At 45.8% G+C, this 22,230-nt stretch overlaps 1 protein-coding gene across 4 annotated transcripts in view; it reads left to right on the top strand.

The window, feature by feature from the left end:
- rc3h2 (ring finger and CCCH-type domains 2) overlaps positions 1–21,001 on the top strand; it is a 41,013-nt gene extending 20,012 nt beyond the window's left edge. For 2 of the 4 annotated variants that reach the window (XM_082978827.1, XM_014125877.3), the window contains exons 2-19: positions 4,261–4,583; positions 4,952–5,069; positions 6,239–6,472; positions 6,910–7,085; positions 8,642–8,842; positions 9,197–9,329; positions 9,649–9,767; positions 9,974–10,086; positions 10,408–10,692; positions 10,963–11,183; positions 11,511–11,917; positions 12,300–12,437; positions 12,948–13,106; positions 14,840–15,056; positions 15,688–15,772; positions 16,450–16,648; positions 17,028–17,152; positions 17,480–21,001. In XM_082978827.1, coding sequence (XP_082834953.1) covers positions 4,353–4,583; positions 4,952–5,069; positions 6,239–6,472; positions 6,910–7,085; positions 8,642–8,842; positions 9,197–9,329; positions 9,649–9,767; positions 9,974–10,086; positions 10,408–10,692; positions 10,963–11,183; positions 11,511–11,917; positions 12,300–12,437; positions 12,948–13,106; positions 14,840–15,056; positions 15,688–15,772; positions 16,450–16,648; positions 17,028–17,152; positions 17,480–17,618 — 3,300 coding nt within the window. In that variant the 5' untranslated portion in view covers positions 4,261–4,352 and the 3' untranslated portion in view covers positions 17,619–21,001. Of the gene's footprint in view, positions 1–1,848; positions 2,103–4,260; positions 4,584–4,951; positions 5,070–6,238; positions 6,473–6,909; positions 7,086–8,641; positions 8,843–9,196; positions 9,330–9,648; positions 9,768–9,973; positions 10,087–10,407; positions 10,693–10,962; positions 11,184–11,510; positions 11,918–12,299; positions 12,438–12,947; positions 13,107–14,839; positions 15,057–15,687; positions 15,773–16,449; positions 16,649–17,027; positions 17,153–17,479 lie in introns of those variants that run through there. The other 2 variants (XM_014125887.3, XM_014125889.3) reach the window with 2 other exon arrangements.
- The last annotated feature ends 1,229 nt before the right edge of the window (positions 21,002–22,230 follow it).

Below are 22,230 nucleotides of genomic sequence, written 5' to 3'. Positions count from 1 at the left end.
GGTCATCCCTACTGTCTCTGAACTGGAGGACTCACTAAACAGAGAACATCCCTGGTCATCCCTACTGCCTCTGATCTGGAGGACTCACTAAACAGAGAACATCCCTGGTCATCCCTACTGCCTCTGATCTGGAGGACTCACTAAACAGAGAACATCCCTTGTTATCCCTACTGCCTCTGATCTGGAGGACTCACTAAACACAAATGCTTTGTTTGTAAATGATGTCTGAGTGTTGGTGTGTGCCCCTGGCTTTCGGTAAATTTAAAAAACAAGAAAATGGTGCTAGTTTTCTTAATATCAGGATTTTGAAATTATTTATAATTTTTTTAACCAAATACTTTTAGACTTACTCATGGAGTATTTTACTGGGTGACTTACTTTTACTTGAGTCATTTTCTATTAAGGTATCTTTACTTTTACTCAAGTATGACTGTTGAGTACTTTTTCCACCACTGTCTAGAACAGTTGTTCCCAACCAGGTGTACTAGGACTCCTTTGGGTACTTGGCCTATCCACAGGGGTACTTGGCCTATCCACAGGGGTACTTGGCCTATCCACAGGGGGTACCTGGCCTGTCCACAGGGGTACCTGGCCTATCCACAGGGGTACTTGGCCTATCCACAGGGGGTACCTGGCCTATCCACAGGGGGTACCTGGCCTGTCCACAGGGGGTACCTGGCCTATCCACAGGGGTACCTGGCCTATCCACAGGGGTACTTGGCCTGTCCACGACAGGTACCTGGCCTGTCCACAGGGGGTTCCTGGCCTGTCCACAGGGGGTACTTGGCCTGTCCACAGGGGGTACCTGGCCTGTCCACAGGGGGTACCTGGCCTATCCACAGGGGGTACCTGGCCTATCCACAGGGGTACTTGGCCTGTCCACGACGGGTACCTGGCCTGTCCACAGCGGGTACCTGGCCTATCCACAGGGGGTACCTGGCCTATCCACAGGGGTACCTGGCCTGTCCACAGGGGGTACCTGGCCTGTCCACAGGGGGTACTTGGCCTGTCCACAGGGGGTTCCTGGCATGTCCACAGGGGGTACCTGGCATATCCACAGGGGTACCTGGCCTATCCACAGGAGGTACCTGGCCTGTCCACAGGGGTACTTGGCCTATCCACAGGGGGTACTTGAGAAGACTCATGAGAATATAGGCTTATTGGTAAAATGCACGAGGGGTTACTTCAGGGGTACTCCGGGCAGAGCAGAATTCAGTTGGTGGTACAGTAACCGGAAAAAGGTTGAGAACCACTGGTCTAGAACAGGTTGTTCTAGCTCTGGGGTCGTGATGCTGTAATCTTAAGCACCAGTCCGTCAGGATCAACCTTCAAATCGCACATGTCTTCACTGCTCCTAGCATTCCAAGGGTTCAGGTTCTTAGAGGGCGGCAGAGGAGTAGGGGTGGGGACCAACCAGCTGGCTAACATGAGGGCCTGTCCATCAGCGGACTGCATGATGTCCATTTAGAATAACAGGCAGTCCTTTAGATTATAGAACACATGCTGTTCTCTTGAGGCATGCTGGGTACATTTCAAGAGCCAACATAGAACTCTACAGGCAGCATGCGAGGACTGACTGGGGCATATGTGTGAGGAGAGACAAATGTGAGGGGCCAAATGTGTAGAGACAAATGTGTACAGCTAAATGTTACATTGTATCTTTTTGTGGAAGACTTTGGGGGGGGGGGGGGGGGGGATTACCGATTATATGAGACTGTATATCACAAGGAGGCGGTTAACATGATGGGGCACCACGAAAAACAGGATGTCTCTATAGTTTACAGTCAGGAACAGGTGGTTTCAACGTGACACTGACTCACTCACTGTGGTTCAAATGATATTTATGGTTACCCGCCCAGTGACTTCACCGCAACTAATTTAAGGGCAAAAAAAACTTCCCCCGTAGCCTTTACACGTTTTGTTGTCACATGCATTTTCACTTTGGTCCGTGAGCCAGTGACCGAGCTCAACTGTTGCGTGAAGCTCGTGGCGTTAATATTCAGGATCAGCGCCCTCGCGGAAACATGACACGCAAGATCAGCACGGAGCTGTCCACGCGGCAGAGGCAATGTGGACACATCGCTCCCTTGGACGCTTGGATGGTGCGTAATTTTGCGGAAAAAAGTAATTGAATGCGCAATCATAACTTGCACACTTAAACCAAGTGGTTTTATTTACTTGAATAAGTTACTTGCGTTTTATTCTGCAGAGTATATCAATGCAAAACTGTCCAAGTGTTTATCCTATTTAGATGCTTGAAGAGCTTGATATTTTAGTAGCCTAGATAGAATTGTAGCCAAGCGTGTCATTTATGCAACGTTTCAGTTTTGAATTGAAAACTTTCCTCACAGAACCTGTCCTTCAGGGTCAATATCCATGGTGACTCCCTCTGTCTGCACAATGATTGATTGTGAACAGCAGTGCATTCTTCTGTTGCATAACCTGTATAGTCTTTTTGCAAGACAGCAAGAAGACCATACAGGTTACCCTGGTAGAGCCAGCTCTAAGCCAGCCTGATGCAACTTCTTCATGCCATGAATGGGGTGAGGGGTGGGTATGATGGTGCAGTTGGTTCCAACTAGCAGCTGCCTGTCTGTCTGTCGATGCAGCTGTTGCATGCAGGGAAGTTAAGTCGTGGTGCTGCTGCTGCTTGGATATAGTACAGTTGAATGATTTCCCTCTAATCTGGGACTGATTTAGACCTGGGAAATCAGGTGGGTGGAATTAATTATCAGGTAGAACAGAAAACCAGGGTAAGATTTGAAGACCACTGGTCTAAAAGCTTGCAGACTTGCTTATTGGCCAGATCATCAGGAGAGATTGACTGCATCATTGCTGGTCTTTGTAAGAAGTATTGACGTGCTGAAAGTACCAAATTGTCTCTTCAGCCAGTTAAAGTACATCTAAAAAAATATCCATACAAACCCTACAAGACACTCAATCAGGGGTCTCTTTACTGTCCCCAAGTCGAGAACAGAGGCTTGGTGATGCACAGTACGGTAAAGAGCACTGACTTTATTCATGGAATTCTCTTCCACCTCAGGTAACTCAGGCAAGCAATAAAATCAGTTTAACAAAAAAAAGAGAAAACAACACCTCAAGGAACAAAGTGGACTGTGAAGAGACAAACACACCCACACACTCTACACACACACCCACACCCACACGTTGTTCTTAGTATGATTCATTTATTTATTTCTCTTTCTTTTCTCTTTCTTCTTCTTGCGGGTCATGTTGTTCTTTGTTCAGGGTGTTATTGTTTGTCGTTGTGTGGACCCCAGGAAGAATAGCTGCTGCTTCTTCAACGGCTAATGGGGATCCGAATAAAAATACAAATCATCACCTGTCGTGATTATCCTCAACCAACTGGCAGTATGCGCATGTTCTATCTCTATCTCTGTGTCTCCCTCTGTGACCATCCTGTTGCTGTCTTGAATTTCACTCAGAGTATTTATAATCCTGTGCTCTGTGATGGCGTGCAGAGAGAGAGAGAGAGAGAGAGAGAGAGAGGGTGTGTAAATCTGACCTTGTACTCAGTCGGTGTATAAATAAGACTGATAGGACAATGCCAGGGCAGGTCACCTCCAGGGTCAGTAGCCAGCCAAAGAAGGCCTCTCCACCCTAACCCAGGAGGAGGCATGATGGACTGGCAGGGAGGGCATCAGCGAGAGGGTGGGGCTGGGGGGGGAAAAAGGGTGGGGTTAAGGGTGTTTTACCAACTGGGGTTCAAATCTCGGGTCTCCCGTTTTCCCTAAGACTGTGTTAGCCCACCGAGCTAAAACCTATGCATTAGACCAGGGAGTTAACGCAGTCTTCAGGTCTCGGGACAAGGTAACTCATGCGAGCGTGGTTCAGTAAACCACCTCCCTTACAAATGGTAGCGGGTAGTGGAGGAGAGGGGTGTTTGTTCACAGGCAGGGGGATAGAAGGGAGGGGAAAGAAAGAAAGCATGGAGAGACTGCCGCCCACCGCTCTCCTTTCTCTTCCAAGATTCTGGTTGTGAAACAGCTAAGGCGTCTTTCGCCACTGGGTGCCAGATTTATCGCGCATTTCACCCGAGCAGTTTGCACCTGTGGTTTTTGGAAGGCAATAAAAGACAAAAACATGACAGGCCAGTTTCCCAGACACAGATTGAAAGCCTAGTGCAGGACTAAAAAATCTTGCTCAATGGAGAATACACGGAGTGCAAGGTCTCTCTGGCGATGACCGGTCTGCTGCTGACCTGCACTCTAACCTACTTTCTTTCTTCTTCTCTACCAGTTGTCATTGAGCTGTCGGGGTGTGGTGGCATGCGATCCCCCTGAGTGAGACACCACCCTCCAGAGGTGACAGCAGGCAGGACAGGCAGCAGGATGCCAGTGCAGGCAGCCCAATGGACAGAGTTCCTCTCCTGCCCCATCTGCTACAATGAGTTTGACAGCAATGGCCACAAGCCCATCAGTCTGGGCTGCTCGCACACCGTGTGTAAGACCTGTCTGCACAAGCTGCATCGCAAGGCCTGCCCCTTCGACCAGACAGCCATCAGCACTGACATTGACCTCCTGCCCGTCAACTGTGCCCTGCTACAGCTGGTGGGAGCTCAGGTGGGTACAGCACGTGTTGTTGTTGCTGCTGTTCTTCTTCTGATGATGATGATAACAATGATGACAATAATGATGATATTGACCAGTGGCGGTTCTAGACCATTTCAACTGGGGGGGCCAAGCTGGGGCCAGTTGTACTGTTAGAGGGGCCAGTTACATTAATAACGGATGTAAAAAAAGAAAGATAGCAGAAATTTGTTATGTAAAAATTATTTCATACTCCACATTTAGGGGGGCCACAAGGGGGTCCAAAATTGTTGTCACAGGGGCACTGCCCCCCCCCCCCCAGAACCGCTAGTGAGTGACGATAACAACAATGACGACAATGATAATGATGATGACTTGTTGTGTTTGTGGTATGTTCCCAGGTCTTGGAGTCCCAGCCTGTGACTCTGAGCAGTGCTGTGGAGGTAGAGCACTATGAGGTGTGCAGGGTGTGTGTGGAAGAGCTGGCTCTCTATCTCAAACCCATCAGTGGAGGAAAAGGTACCAGAGCTGTGTTGATAAGTGTGTGTGTGCGTGTGCGTGTGCGTGTGTGTGTGTAGAGGAACACAGCATTTCCTGTTATTCTCAGGGTCTGAGTTTAATGTGGTGGGAACGTTTGCGTCAGAGCATGTAAAAGCAGCGACACTCAGGGCTTCAGCCCGGAAACCTATCCACTCTGTAAGGCGATATGGAACCTGGGCCCCCCACACCAACACAAAATCAGAAGCCGCACATTATATCAAAAGGAAATGTAATAAGTGTGGAAGTAGTTTCAGTTACAGTAGTTTCATAGGAATCATTGAATTAGATGACAAGATTAGATTAGACAAGAAAACAGTTAATTGGCCAAATGTTTTTATTTTTTTAAACGTTAAACTAATAATATCACTTTATCCACCACCACTTTGTCCCTTGGTTCCCCTGCATGTCAATTCATATTCAGCATATACTTGATTACGTCTCATTCACAGATATACAGCATATTGTAGACTAGATTATCTGTAGCAATTATTGCAAGACGGAGGATGGGAAATCCCTCTCCTAGGACCCATAAAGCGATGTGTGTGACGGGCAGGAACCCTTGAGTGCTTTTAAAAGCCAATTGTCATGCCGAAGTGGTCTGTTTATTGGGTGTAATTCACCTGGAAAGCTCTCTGTGACGAGTTGAGAGGTGCAGTTAAACTGCTCAGCAGCTCTGTCAACTGTTTTTGTGATGATCACAGAAATAGAGAGGTTACTGAGGTCATCCGGCCCTGCTTTTTTATAGACTCACTGTAATAAAGTGTTTTAAGACACTGTTTTCATCACTCTGGTCTCCTATGAGAAATTTACTACAGAAATATAGTGTTTTTCTGTTGCGGGGCGGCAACGTACAGTTTCTCCGTCCCCATACAGACTCGTTTTAGACTATAATTAACCTGTCGCTCTGGTAAACAATAACTGAGTGTGGCAGTGAGCTGTCTCTGTGGTAGTATTTAAGTAACCTGGTCCCAGATCTGTTTGGGTTTCTGTATAGCACTTTGTGACATTGGCTGACGTAAAACGGGCTTTATAAATACATTTGATTGATTGATTGGCAAGGCAACACAAACAGATCAAGGACCAGGCTAGTATTTCAGTGTGCAGGACCTGTCTTCTGACCTTTGACCTCCCCTCTCTCCACCATGCAGGTGTGGTGACCCTCAGTCCGAGCGCGCTCAGTCGACCCATGCAGAGGAAGCTGGTGACACTGGTCAACTGCCAGCTGGTGGAAGAGGAGGGGCGGGTACGTGCGGTGCGGGCTGGCCGGTCGCTAGGGGAACGTACCGTCACAGAGCTCATCCTGCAGCACCAGAACCCACAGCAGCTCTCTGCCAACCTGTGGGCCGCCGTCAGGGCACGGGGATGCCAGTTCCTGGGGCCTGGTGGGTGGTGACTGGATAACACACCTGTCAATCATACCAACTGATGATGATAGGATAATACACCTGTCAATCACATGATGAACTGATGTGTTTTGTGAATAAGTGATAGCCATAAGGTTTGCTATGGGCTGTTGAACCTCATAGAGACTGGCGTCTTATGATGATTACTCATAGGGCAGATTCTGAGTGGGGGGAACTCTGTTTCTCACACCTGATCTGAGTTTTGAGTTTCAAGTCTGAAGACACCAATGAAACACCTGTAGAACTCCCACCCTGGCCTTCAGGATTCTAATCTCCCCATCCCGTTTTACTGTAGTGACGTTAGGCTGATGTATCAGGCGTTATGTACTTAGTGTGTACTAGCAGATCTCTTGCGTTCAAGTACTACAGTACTACGTCCTTTGTGTATAATGAAAGCTGTCTGTATCGTCATCCAGCGATGCAGGAGGACGCTCTAAAGCTGGTGTTGCTGGCCCTAGAGGACGGCTCAGCTTTGTCCAGGAAGGTACTGGTGCTGTTTGTGGTCCAGAAACTGGAAGCTAGGTTCCCCCAGGCCTCCAAGACCTCCATCGGACACGTGGTCCAGCTGCTCTACAGAGCCTCCTGCTTTAAGGTAAGACATATTTGTATTGTATTTTATATTATGTTGTACATTGTGGGCAATGTTTGCTTTCAAAAGCACGTATGATGCACTCACGCACGCACGCACGCATGTGCACACACACACACACACACACACAGATACACACCCACGCACACACAATATAGGGGTAATAGAAAGGACACTGATTCAGCGGTTTCACCAAAGTGCTCTAAAATGATCACTTTATCTTACTTACAACACTGCTATAGATATCAATACACACTATGCTGTACCACCAATCCCATTTGATTAATGAACCACTCTTACGGAAGAGCGACTCTGCCATCTTCTGCCCCCTGGCGCTTATGATGCCCAGCAGTGGAGAAAGCTTCTGAGTGTCACTTACCATGTGCACAGATGGTGTTGCTGAATCTCTCCCGGAGATTTAAAAATCTGATCTTTGGTTTAGATGTGTATAGCCAATTGTGGCAAATTAGCTGAGAATGGAAACACATACAACTCAAAATGGTCCTCTACATACTCAATAAATATCAGAAAACTCCAAGTGATGGAATGAAACAGTCTGCTGGTGACAAGGAAGTGTCTGTGTGTGTGTGTGTGTGTGTGTGTGTGTGTGTGTGTGTGTGTGTGTGTGTGTGTGTGTGTGTCGTGTGTGTGTGTGTGTGTGTGTGTGTGTGTGTGTGTGTGTGTGTGTGTGACAGACAGACAGACAGACAGACAGACAGACAGACAGACAGACAGACACAGACAGTCATACAGAAAGACAGACAGACAGACACAGACAGACAGTCATACAGACACAGACAGACAGACACAGACAGGCAGACAGACAGGCAGACACAGACAGTCAGACAGACACAGACAGAAAGTCAGACAGACACATAGACAGTCAAAAAGACACAGACAGGCAGACAGACAGGCAGGCAGGCAAACAGACAGACAGACAGTCAGACACAGACAGGCAGACAAACAGGCAGACACAGACAGTCATACAGACAGACACAGACAGTCAGACAGACAGACATACAGACACAGACAGTCAGACAGACACAGACAGACAGACTCAGACAGTCAGACAGACAGACAGACAGACAGACAGACAGACAGACAGACAGACAGGACAGACAGACAGACAGACAGTCTCAGACAGTCATACAGACAGACAGGCAGGCAGACAGACAGACAGACAGTCAGATAGACACAGACAGACACAGACAGTCAGATAGACAGACACAGGTCTGTTTTAGCGGCAAAGGTCCTAAGATAGAGATACACACACATTTATTCACACACTTTTTGATTTCTGGTGTCTTATGATGATTACTCATAGGGCAGATTCTGAGTGGGGGGAACTCTGTTTCTCACACCTGATCTGAGTTTTGAGTTTCGAGTCTGAGGACACCACGCAAATGTCTGCCAGTCAAATGAGAGGGACGCAGTGACATCTAGGCTGGCTGGATGTTTTTCTCTTAGCAATATCACAGTCTCGTAATTGTATGACCTCCCCCTCTCCTCTCCACTCCTCTCCTCCATCCCTCCCCCTCCCCCGTCCCTCCCCCTCCCAGGTGACCAAGCGTGACGAGGACTCGTCGCTGATGCAGCTCAAGGAGGAGTTCCGTACCTACGAGGCGCTGCGCCGCGAGCACGACGCCCAGATCGTACACATCGCCATGGAGGCGGGGCTCCGTATCTCCCCTGAGCAGTGGTCCTCCCTGCTCTACGGAGACCTCATCCACAAGTCACACATGCAGTCTATCATCGATAAGGTATGCTCCCTGCGTCCTCATCACCCTATCACTTCGCTCATCGTACTAACCAGTCAATCATCGCTACAGTACTGCACAGCCCTCCGTTCGTCACGTATGAGATTCCAGATCAATAGTTGATGAGGCACTGGACAGCTTCCTGACTCATGTGCTCACTAATACCTCATTCAGTCAGTGGTTGGCAAGGCAACCATCTCTGTCATCCCAACGTTTTACCGTCATATGCTGCATTACTTTGACATACCGCACTTGCTTTCTCACTGTAAGCTACTCTAAATGGCCGTACGTGTGCTGTATACATCCCTATGCATCCCTTTGTCTCTCTCTCTTTCGGGTTGGTGGTCACTCCCCCAGCTCCAGTCCCCAGAGTCCTTTGCTAAGAGTGTCCAGGAGCTGACTATAGTTCTACAGAGAACAGGAGACCCTGCTAACCTGAACAGCCTCAGACCACACCTGGAGCTACTGGCCAACATCGACCACAACCCAGGTAGATACAGTACGATCAAGCTACAACTTGGAGGTCAGGGCCCCTAGGGAACCCAGCAGCTTCCCCCAGGCAGCTGACTTCAGGTTTAGACCATCATAAATGATAGTACTGGACAGAAGAGGTAATATGGTAATACATTATTGATGTGTTGTACTGTGACTCTCTTGACTTGTTGATGTGAGACAGGCGCGTACTGTACGTCTGCTGTACATGTGTTTTGTGGGTTTGTTTAGATGCTGCAGACACTATGACCACCCAGTATTGTTCTCGAAAACAACTAGATGAGGGTGTTGATGTCTGACCTCGGTGTTGTGTGTAGACGCAGCGTCTCCATCGTGGGACGAGCTGGAGAGCGTGATGCTGGCGGTGAAGGTGATGGTCGATGGTCTGGTGGAGTTTATTCAGAACTTCAGTAAGAAGAGCCACGAGACACCACAGGTACGGGAGCTGACAGCCCGCGCACGCACACACACACACACACACACAAACACACACACACACGCCTCCCTTTAATGTAATAACACCTGTGGAATACGCAAACAGAATACGCCCGTTGAATAATACCACGGTGCATTTGACTAACTCACTGGTTTACTGTTGTGAGTGACATGCTGTCTGTTTTGGTCTGTCCCCTCCCCATGCAGCCGCAGCCCAACAGCAAGTATAAGACCAGTATGTGTCGAGACCTCCGGCAGCAGGGTGGCTGTCCTCGAGGATCCAACTGCACCTTCGCACACACACAGGACGAGCTAGAGAAGTGAGAGGGAGAACACCGCCATGCTCATTTGCATACGATGAGACATAGACCTCTCTGTTCTTGTCAAGGCTTTCCTGTGAACTAGTGTTTAAATGAACGACACTCTTTTTTTTCTCTCTCTCACTCTCTCTCTCTCTCTCTCTCTCCCTCTTTCTCTCCCTCTTTCTCTCTCCCTCTCTCTCGCTCTCTCTCCCTCTTTCTCTCTCTCTTTCTTTCTCTCTCCCTCTCTCTTGCTCCCTCTTTCTCTCCCTCTTTCTCTCTCCCTCTCTCTTGCTCTCGCTCGCTCTCTCTCTTTTTCACTCACTCCCCCCCCACTTCAAGGTACAGAATGAGAAACAAGAAGATCAGTGGCGTGGGCCGGCCCTTCCCCCTAGCCCAGGGGAGTATGGGTAGTGAGGGGGGCGACTCAGGAGAGGAGGCCTGCGCTGGGGGACTGAAGGGCTCAGACAAGGTGGGGTCGGGGTCCCTAACAGAGGGCTCCACACACCCCCAGCTCATCCCCAGGGGAGGCAACATGATGGAGGAGATGAAGAGGGAGAGGTCTGTTGATAACGGATCCAACGGACTCACAGGCTCCAGCCGCTCCTCATCTGGCTCTATGGAACAGTAAGACACTTGAATACTTTCACTTACTGACTGTGGCTTCACCTACCGACTGTGGTTTCACCTACTGACTGTGGTTTCACCTACTTTCACCTACTGTGTATTGTTATTCATGATGATGACTCGTCACTGAACGAGTAGCGTTCAAGCTGAAAGTGGAATGTTTCCGCTGGCTTTAATGTGTCATCTGGATTTAGCGAGACCTGTTGTATTTCTAGTCTGACATCCTCTCTCTCTCTCTCTCTCTCTCTCTCTCTCCTCTCTCTCTATCAGGAAGTCTGTTTCTCCTCCAAAGACGCCTGTAAACCACTCCTCAGCTCCTTCTCCCCATGGTCCGGGGTCTAGGGTAGAGTGTGGCTCTGGTCATCCCAAACAAGGGCACTTCCTAATGAGAGGACCCCCTCACCAGCCTCCTCCCCACCAGCCTCAGTCCTCTGAACTGTACTACCAGGACTCCCGACCTCCCTACGACACACAACCCTACCAGCCAGCCAGTGAGCAGAGCCATGGCACCACATTTCAGAGACAGTGTTTATATAATTTCATTAACAGAGACAATAGCAGAGGTAACTCTGTTACTGCCTGGTAATAGTGCCGGAATTAGCTAAACTGCTCATTTGCATTGCCATTCTATTCACTCTGAACACTCTTTCACTCTATCCAACCCTTTTATTATTGCTTTTTAATGAACGCAACATAGAAGTGACTCAACCTTTCATTTGTTCCTGGGCCTTTTTGTGTACTCTTTCATCATTGAAATACTGTTTGAAACAGCCTTTTCTAGACTCACTGATGTCCTCTCCCCCTCCCTGCTCCTCTAGGTAACTACTACACCTCTACAATGCACCACCACAAACCCTGCATGACCCGCTTCCTGCGTTCCAGCCACGTCCTCGAGTCCTCTCTGCCGCCTTCCATGGCCCCTCCGTACTCCGAGCAGCACCCCTCCTTCCCCCCACCACGGGAGCGAGCAGGTCCTTCTCCCTACGGCCCCCCGCCGGCCCCCCAGTACGGGCCCCTGGCCCCGGCCCATGGTGGCTATGCTCCCCTGTATGACAGTCGGCGTATGTGGAGACCCCAGCTGTACCACCGCGAGGACGCCAGGAGTAACTCCCTGCCTCCCGAGGTGCTGCACTCCTCTGTGTACCAGCCCCCCCTCCGAGAGAGATATGCCTCCCTGGACAGTCCCTACTGCTCGGCGGGGGAGCACAGAGCAGCGCTGCACAGGGTACGGGTGCAGTATAGCCGCCTCCGCATGCGCGCTCCTTAACACGACTGGCTTTGTCATGTCTTTCCCCTGTCCTCCTGCCTCTCCTCCCACTCAGCTCAGCAAACTCATTCTCACCCACATCTTCTCTTCCACCTCCTCCGCTTCCCCTCCTCGTTGCCCTCCTCCTCCTCCCCTCTTCCTCCTATTCAATCGACTTTTGAAGGCTATGATTAATGTTGTCGTAGATGTTTATTGTACATGGGGGGGAACTTTCACCCAATCCTAACCCTCTCTCTTTACCTCTTTCCTTCTCTCCCCCTCTCTCTTTTCCTCTCTCTTTTTCTCTCTTTTTTTCTCTCTCTTTCTCGCTCTCTCTCTCTCACTTTCTCTCACTCTCCAGGACTCTTATGGGCGTGTTCCTCTTGGATACGAGGATCTGTTCAAGCGGAAACAGGAGCAATGGGCACACCATCACCACGACAACATGAACAGGCCCTCCCAGTCCTCCCCCGTCTTCACCGTAGACTTTGGTGCAGAGGTACGTAGGCCGGCACGTACGCAGAGTGTGTTAATGCATACATTATGAACACGAGAGAGAGAGAGAGAGAGAGAGAGAGAGAGCATAGAATGACAGTTTGTGCATAGAACAAGTGTAAATGGAATACTGTAATCAGTTTTATCCACTCCTATGCCCCATGAAATGAAGGTCTAGAAATGCTCACATATACAGTCCTCTATGTGTTGTTTGTGTGGGCTTTGATCCTGACCCAAAATATGTGTTGAATACAAAGCTATTTTAGAGTGTGACTGTTGCTGGGCAACTGGTAGCTAAAGCATAGATAGTCACATTATGTTTGTGGGAGTCCTCTGAGGGAGACAAAAGCAGGGATATTAATCAAAAACAGTTTCAACCTTTCACTTCATTTTGTGACTTTCTCTCCTCCTTTCCATTCCTCCTTATTTTCTTTCTCTCTCTCTCTCTCTCTCTCTCTCTCTCTCTCTCTCTCTCTCTCTTTCTCTCTCTCTCTCCTCCCCTCCTCTCTATCAGCATGACAGTGGAGGTGATCAGTGTATAAACTGTAAGTACCGTGGTGAGGAGCGTCTGGCCCACTACTCTCCCTGGTCCTGTGGAACCATTAGTACCTGCATCAGCCCCTTTGAAGCAGAGCATCACAACGCCTCAGCTCACTCCTGCTCCGAACACTCAGTGAGTCTACCCACACACACACGCTTGTAAAAAACAAAACATATATCAACTCATATATCAACCACACCTCCTCTTAGAAACACAACTATATATCAACTCATATATCAACCACACACCCTCTTAGAAACACAACTATATATCAACTCATATATCAACCACACACCCTCTTAGAAACACAACTATATATCAACTCATATATCAACCACACACCCTCTTAGAAACACAACTATATATCAACTCATATATCAACCACACCTCCTCTTAGAAACACAACTATATATCAACTCATATATCAACCACACACCCTCTTAGAAACACAACTATATATCAACTCATATATCAACCAAACACCCTCTTAGAAACACAACTATATATCAACCACACACCCTCTTAGAAACACAACTATATATCAACTCATATATCAACCACACACCCTCTTAGAAACACAACTATATATCAACTCATATATCAACCAAACACCCTCTTAGAAACACAACTATATATCAACCACACACCCTCTTAGAAACAATACTATATATCAACTCATATATCAACCACACACCCTCTTAGAAACACAACTATATATCAACTCATATATCAACCACACCTCCTCTTAGAAACACAACTATATATCAACTCATATATCAACCACACACCCTCTTAGAAACAATACTATATATCAACTCATATCAACCACACACCCTCTTAGAAACACAAATATATATCAACTCATATATCATCTACACACCCTCTTAGAAACACAACTATATATCAACTCATATATCAACCACACACCCTCTTAGAAACACAACTATATTTCAACTCATATATCAACCACACACCCTCTTAGAAACACAACTATATATCAACTCATATATCAACCACACACCCTCTTAGAAACAATACTATATATCAACTCATATATCAACCACACACCCTCTTAGAAACAATAATATATATCAACTCATATATCAACCACACACCCTCTTAGAAACAATACTATATATCAACTCATATATCAACCACACACCCTCTTAGAAACGCAACTATATATCAACTCATATATCAACCACACACCCTCTTAGAAACACAACTATATATCAACCACATACCCTCTTAGAAACACAACTATATATCAACTCATATATCAACCACACACCCTCTTAGAAACACAACTATATATCAACCACACACCCTCTTAGAAACAATACTATATATCAACTCATATATCAACCACACACCCTCTTAGAAACACAACTATATATCAACTCATATATCAACCACACACCCTCTTAGAAACACAACTATATATCAACTCATATATCAACCACACACCCTCTTAGAAACACAACTATATATCAACTCATATATCATCTACACACCCTCTTAGAAACACAACTATATATCAACTCATATATCAACCACACACCCTCTTAGAAACAATACTATATATCAACTCATATATCATCTACACACCCTCTTAGAAACAATACTATATATCAACTCCGACTTATATTAATATGCCCTAAGGAACATAACACGACAAACACATTTGATTGGGTACTGTACATCATGATGACTCATTGTCTCTACATTGAAGTATGGCTTGGAAAAGTAATCAAATAGAAATCTCAACCTAAACGTTGAGAGAAATCATGAATATGTATGTTCTTATGTAATGACACTAGTGCAACTTCCAATGACTTCACTATATAAAATGCTGTATCTTCCAGGAAGTAGATAATGGTGAAAGGAAGCGGTGGCTACACACGTTTGAGCCGTACCGTCGTCTGAAAGACGAGGATCCCATCATCCCATTTGGAGAGGGACCCATCATCTCTAAATGGGGGGCTATCTCCCGCGCCTCCCGTACAGGGTACCACACCACTGATCCCGTCCAGGCCACAGCCTGCCAGGGAAGCAACAGCACCACCCCCATCAACTTCAGAGGTGAGGAGGGGATAGTGGTGGCTAGGCTTTAGCTTAGCAGGTTAATACACTGTATTAACAGGAAACTTGGGTTCAAACCTTTCGGTTACAGCGGGGCAAAAGGGTTCTAACATGTAGAAGTAATATTTTGCCCCTAATGTTGACTTCTTGTCAATTCTGTTATACCATTTGACTTGTAATCACTCTGATGGTGTGTACTTGGTGAAACCGACACCTGGACTGACATGACAGCAGTAGTTATGAATTAAGAAAGTTATGCCATGTTAAAACCGTCAATCATTTTGAATTATTATTCATTTGTAATTTAATGTAATGAATGTGGAACATTCTGTTTAGAAATAAATATATTCGATTCCAAAGAGGTGCAGAGCTCGCTCGGACCGGCTGCTATGCTAGCACAGAGCAGAAACGTGTTAACATGTGGAGGGATTAAAGTGTGAATATAAATGAAAGTTGTCTTTCATCTCCAGGCCCTGAATGCACCCAGGCTCTCTGCAGGCTCAGTGGAGCCCGGTTCACTGCAGTCAGTGCTCCCATGTATTCACTTCAGCATAGTGTGAAGTGCAAGGAAATACATTGTTATAGGTTGTTCACTGTTATTATTCTAAATCTACGCTTGTTTATATTCCAGATTATGGTCCGCACATCGGTCACGGTGACTACAGGTGGAGCTCCCGTGGGTCTGACTCATCCAGCCACTCTAGTTTCCTAGAGAGGTACAGTATAGACTCTGTACCATACTATACTTTACTGTACTACAGTATAGACTCTGTACTATACTATACTTTACTGTACTACAGTATAGACTCTGTACCATACTATACTTTACTGTACTACAGTATAGACTCTGTACCATACTATACTTTACTGTACTATACTCATCACCCCCTTTCTCTCTTTCCCCTAAACAAAGGCATTGTCCTGTTTTCTTTTATTTCTGTATTTTTTGGGGGGTTCGTTTTACTTCGATGTCCTCCTGTATGTTTGCAGCGGAGCGTTCGCTTGCTCGCCGTGACTGTGTAGGAGGTGTTGTTTTCAACCCTCTCCTCCTCCTCCTCTCCTCTCCTCCTCTCATTGTGCTGCAGTCGGTTCCTTTTCTCTCTCCTTAGACTATAAATAGAGCGGTTCTCTAAGCTCTCTGCTTGTTTGCTGCCTGTTCACGTTCTGACTCTGACTTACAGTCTCTGTGTTTATGATTGGAGTGGGGAATCTAGTCCTCTGTACTCCACAAGTCTCTCTCTTTACTGTCAGTACCTCAGCTATTTACATCATTTCACTCAGAATGCACATGAAATAACATTACAGTGTAAAGGTACTGTTTTACTGTCACTTTGAATATCTGAAGCAGCACATACAGTGAAGATATTGTAGATTATTTCCTGTGTGTCCACAGTGACCAGCTGGGAGTGTGTGAGCTTTCCGCCCGTGAGCGGTCCTTCAGCAGTGGAGAGAAGACTGGTGCAGGAGACCTGCTGCAGACTGACTACTGTACGGACACGACAGAGAGCGAACCGGACAGAGACATTGAGCTGGAGCTGTCTGTACTAGACATGGAGGACATTGACCTGCAGGACAACAGTCAACAATCTGAGGTACAGTGAAGTCGTTATGGCTGTGTTTACACAGGCATTCCAGTTCTGATCTTTTTCCCACTAATTGGTCTTTTGACCAATCACATCATATATTTTCACATCAGATCTTTTTCAGAGCTGATCGCATTGGTCAAGAGACAAAGAACTGACAGAATTGGGCTGCCTGTGTAAACGCAGCCAATGTCCTCTTAATGTGTCTCATTGATTGATTGATTGATTGATTGATTGATTGATTCATAATTTGTCTCTGTCCTCCTAAGGGAGGATCTGTGTGGGAACTGTAATGTGGTGCAATGGTACAGCATGGGCTTGAGTGATGTCATCTCTGTGTGACTGTTTTTCTATTACATCTGACTGACTTCTTATCTGGATGTCCTAGGAGTCCCTTGAGCTAAGGGACCCCCACCTCCTCACCCCTCCCAGCAGTGAACCCCAGAGGAGCCAGACAGACAAGCAGTCCGCTGACAAGATGGAGGCTCACCTGCTGAAGAAGATGGCCTTCAGGTGAGCTGGGTCAACAACTATCCTCGCCTCAACCAGTGTCTGGCAACACAAGACAAGTAAACACTAATCACGCCAGTAGCAAGGCTGAATATTGATGTGGTCCTTACCTCATCTAGGACAATCAATTCAATTCAATAAACTTTATTTATCCCCAAGGGGCAATTATTTTTGGCAAGCGTGGTCATAACGTGGTCATACACACATCACGTACACTTGGGTGAGAAAACTTGACCTAAAAATAACATGTGCTCCCGTACTGCAGCTTCTCTGATCTCTTCTATTTCTTGTTAACTGATCGGAGCCCATCTCTGTACCTCTGTGTTCCAGGAAGTCTCTCTCCCCTGGCGGTCTGGGCTCAGGAGGCCTCAGTGTGGGGAAGCTGATGATGAGAACCGGCCCTCCAAGGCTTGGGGACATGGGCCCTCGCCCCAACACAGGCCCTGAGATGCTCCTCAACGGCAGTTGAGAGGGCAGAGACACCCCACCGCTACAAAGCTCCTACAGCTGCTGTCACAGTAACATCATAGGGTCGTACAGGCCTGTATCATCAGACACCGATCAGGTCTCACCCCCCCCCCCCCAATATCACTAGTAAAAAGGATACATGCTGTACAGTATGCTCCTTTAGACGACAGGTAGTGTCGTTTTCGAACGTGACAAAGAGAGACTTCTGGTTTAGACACAAACACCAATAGGCTCCATGGTATTTCCTCTTTTCTCACACGGCAGGGTTTTCAATCAATTGGTTTCTTGTTTATTTTTTTTTGTTCTTGGTTTTGATCATATGTTTGTTTGTGTGACCTGCTCGCTCTCCACTGCCTTCAGGGATGGTGATGATGGTGTTTAAAATGCTTCATATGGCATCCAATAGTCTTCTATTCATTAGTTCTACAATGTTTACAAGGTGACGAAGGTGCTCGGGCACTATTGGGTGTGAAGGCTATCAGTATCTGTTGATATTGGATGATAACAATAACAGTACAATACTATGTATCTGTAGTCATAGGAATGATATTTGCATGTCGAAAATTCCAAGTCTTTACTTTCAAAAGGATAGTGCTAATTGAACAGGGTTTTTAGGTCATGAAAGATGTTTTTAAAAAAGGAAACAGGAAGAAGACTGTGTTACCCTGTGTGCAGTGTCATTTGTTGGTCTCAAGCATTTCATAGACGAGATTCAAGATGATGACGATCAGTCAGACATCTCACCGATGTCACCGCAGTCACACGTGTGCACAATTGTGGCCTTTCTTTTTTAGCTGTTTGTAAAATATCCCCTTATATTTAGGCCTAGCCATCGGGTTAATTCATGGAAAACACCAAGAAGTCCAACATGTATCAACAATCCTAAATATGATCGACAGATGCCACCGTCATTTATTGCTATAGTCTGAGCAGCTGCATCCAGTGATTGAATCGTACTTATCTACTGTACTGTATATGAAATAATACATCATACAGACATTTATCTGTGCCCTGGAATCTCATGACATATCAGCTCTTTTTAGTTCTGTGCATGAAACTCATAACCTGGTTTTACTATAAACAGAGGATCAGCAAATCACCAGGTGAATCTAGTGTTCCTTCATGCTGTCTTTGTTTTGTCTCTGTTCTATCTTTTTACAAAATGTGTTTCCTTTTTGTTTTCTTTGAAGCATTGCTAACTTCCGTGAAGTTGTTTAGTCGAAATATTTTGTATCAGGATCTCTGTTCTGTTTTGGTTGTGGTTGAAATATTTTGTATCAGGATCTCTGTTCTGTTTTGGTTGTGGTTTTTTTATTTTTTAAAGAAATGAAACCAATTCATCAGTCTGTCTCTATGTTCGTGTTTCGATCAGGGTTTTTCCTGCTGGTCAAAAGGTCAAACCGATACAGTCCGTCGTCGTTTTGTGATCGCTATAATTGTTCATGCATTGGCCTAAAAAGGGTCAGTGTTATTTTACTGCAGTTTTGTGCACTGAACATTCTGTTTGCTGTCTTCTCCTGCCTGTAGGGGTGAAGAGATTCGGGTGACACTAAGTGTTACAGCACTTAGGAAAAGTCTCCTATTTATAATAGGGTTTATTTTGTTACGGTCTGAAAGGAGGCAGACAGGCCTAGTGAGTGAGACACAACTTGACCAGTGCTTCCTGACCCTTAAGGACTTCCCTACAGACATACAGTATATTCCCTCTCTCACAAGGACTGTCGATGGTCAATACTTTGTAAGCCTACTGTAAGCATTACTCGCCTAATATATTTCTGTTGTTTGTTCCCTTTTCCTGTATAAGACTTTGACTCAAGTCTTCTTAGTGCCATATTATGTACAATCAATCACTTGAGTTCATAATTGTCTCAACAGGGCCCTTTGGTGGGGCACACATAGGAGGTCTGGCCCTAAAGGAGACATGGCAGCGGCGTCTCTTAAGGTTTAGAACTGGTCAAGCTGAAGGGTAGTATAGTGTTGTGATTATAGGCTGCTCTGCCTCCTGTAGTTCAGGTTTGTTCCAGCAGGGAGTACTAGAGCCCAGTCTCTGCAGCCCTCAGGGAGGAGTTCTATTGCTAAGCTACTGATCTGATCGCATCTTCAGCACTGAATATTATGGGTGATGAGCGCAAGTATTTACATTAATAATCTTGTTTAATGTAACTTTTCACCACATAAATGTGTTCAAGGAGTGATTTATCATTTTGCTATGATGTTTATTTTCTTTGTTTTTAGTCAATACCAATATTTGTATTATAACCCTGGTGGGAAGGGGTTGGGTACAATAAGAACATTATTGGGAGTTATGTAGATAGAATGAATCCCCTGTGTGTTCCAGTGCCTGTCTAATGAAGCACTGGTGTAAGGATCTGATCGCACCACACTTCCCACCCCATCACTGCCAGATGTTCTTACTACCCACTATTCAGCCAGTGTAACCCTACACCCCCAGGTCATGCATGCTAGTCCCTCTTGTTGTTATGGCGAAGGAGGAATGATTCTGTAGTTGTGATACAACACACCCAGCGCTGTAAGTGTTCTTCACATGCCCACTGTGTGGCCACGCCAAGTATTGTAGTCTGCCTGCAGCATTTTACTGTTTGCCGCTTTTGAAATGCTTTATTATTGATTATGATCAATTTATTATTATTACTTACTTACTACCATCATTGGTTGTGTTGTAGTATTTTTCTCTGGATGTAGTAATTTTTGCTTCAGTAGAATTTTGAAAATTTGCTGAATAGTTAACAAAGTTAGCAGAGAATGGTCTAATGTAAGCCGGAAACATTTGCCTATTTGTTAATTGTACAACTATGATGGAACTGATTTTTGAATATTTATGTCTGTATTAGACATTTTCTTTGCAAATCTATTGTTCAATTGAAATTGAAATGAAATTAAAGATGGTACACACATCCATCATTATTTTCTACAGGTGGCACCATCGTTAGATGGACTTACTGCTCATTTACAACAATATGTAATCAGATATTTCAATAAATATTGTTATAGAGGGACAAATAAATGTTCAGAAAGAGGGAACTCTTGAGACAACCTAAAAATGTCCACGTACATGAATAATATGTATTCCATTTATTTCATTTGAAATATCACTTTGTGAAAGGTTTTCTTTCGCTTATCTAATGGCATTGCAAGGCAGGGTTTAGTTTGATCTGCTGTACATACAGTATGTGTTCAGATGTGACCAGCCAACTGCCTGACTTGTTGATTCTCTTTGTTTCCTGTTTGCTCTTTCACTGACAGCGTGGCCAAGCAGAATACTCTGATACTATTTGGATGAATCAGTATTACCTGTGAAATCAGAGGGAGATTTCAGTACCTGAAACATTGCATGCTAAAATAAATGAAAAACCAAACTAATAATGTGACTGTGTCCTGTTTCAACTGATTTGGGATCAACATCAAGTGCAAGTGTGAATGACACCGTGTCTCCATCTTGCGTTCTTTGGTGGGCTGTGACCAGAGCCATATAGTGATATACACCATGTCTAAATATAGTGGGCTGTTACTATTCAGTTTCATGTGCTGCAGTTACCTAATACCTATCCTACTCACTTTCCCTTCAGCTCTAGTTAAACAGAATATGTCAGAGGTAGATATAAACTTTTCTGACCTAACATTTCACACTCTTTAGTCCAGGAACATGATGAAACGAGCTTTGACATTTTGGTGTTGCAAAACCTGTCACACCCAGATCTGTTTCACCTGTCTTTGTGCTTGCCTCCACCCCCCTCCAGGTGTCGCCCATCTTCCCAAGTATTTATCTGTTGCCAGTTCGTCTTGTCTCGTCAAGCCTACCAGCTTGTTTCTCCGTACTCTTGTTTTTCTCGTCCCTGCTTTCTAGTCCTCCCAGTTCCGACTTTTTCTGCCTGCCCTGACACTGAGCCCGCCTGCCATACCATTCTGCCTGCCCTAACCTCGAGCCTGCCTGTCGTCCTGTACCCAAGTCTTATCCTGTGTCATGATAAAACCTGCATTTTGATTCTGACATTTTCTCAGGGTTACGGGACCAATGGGGAGTTCCACAGGAACCATATGTTCATCATCCACCTTTTCTGGTGAAACCCTGATCTTTAGCAAATTTTCAGGGCAGGTTCACTACTATGACAACCCCACCACTCTTGTCAAGTGGGCGCAACGGTGTCTCTACTTTCTTAGGCGGCTGAAGAAATTCAGGTGAAGATGGCCCAGTACATCACCATGCTCCCACATCCAGAATATCTACTCAAAACGGTGCCTGAGGAAGGCCCGCTGCATCGTCAAGGACCCCATACGCCCCAGCCGAGAGCTGTTCACTCCCTTACCGTCGTGCAGACGTATCGGAGCTTGAGGTCTGATACCAACAGGGTCAAAGACAGTTTCTATCTACAAGGAATCAGACTGCTGAACACTTGAACTGGACTGACCACCTGCTCTGATTCTCCACACTTTAGCACACATACACACACCCACACAGACACACACACCACACACACACACGCACGCACACACACACCTGTATTTTAGCTTTTTTTTTGTACCTGTATTTTTTTTAAATTGAAAGTTTTATTAAGATTTCTTGTTTTTCAAATCAACAAACAAAACACATTCCA

This window comes from Salmo salar, chromosome 01 (genome assembly GCF_965601325.2).
Source record: "Salmo salar chromosome 01, fSalSal1, whole genome shotgun sequence".
In the NCBI taxonomy this organism is placed as follows: domain Eukaryota; kingdom Metazoa; phylum Chordata; class Actinopteri; order Salmoniformes; family Salmonidae; genus Salmo; species Salmo salar.
This window is presented reverse-complemented; position numbering and strand designations above follow the sequence as displayed.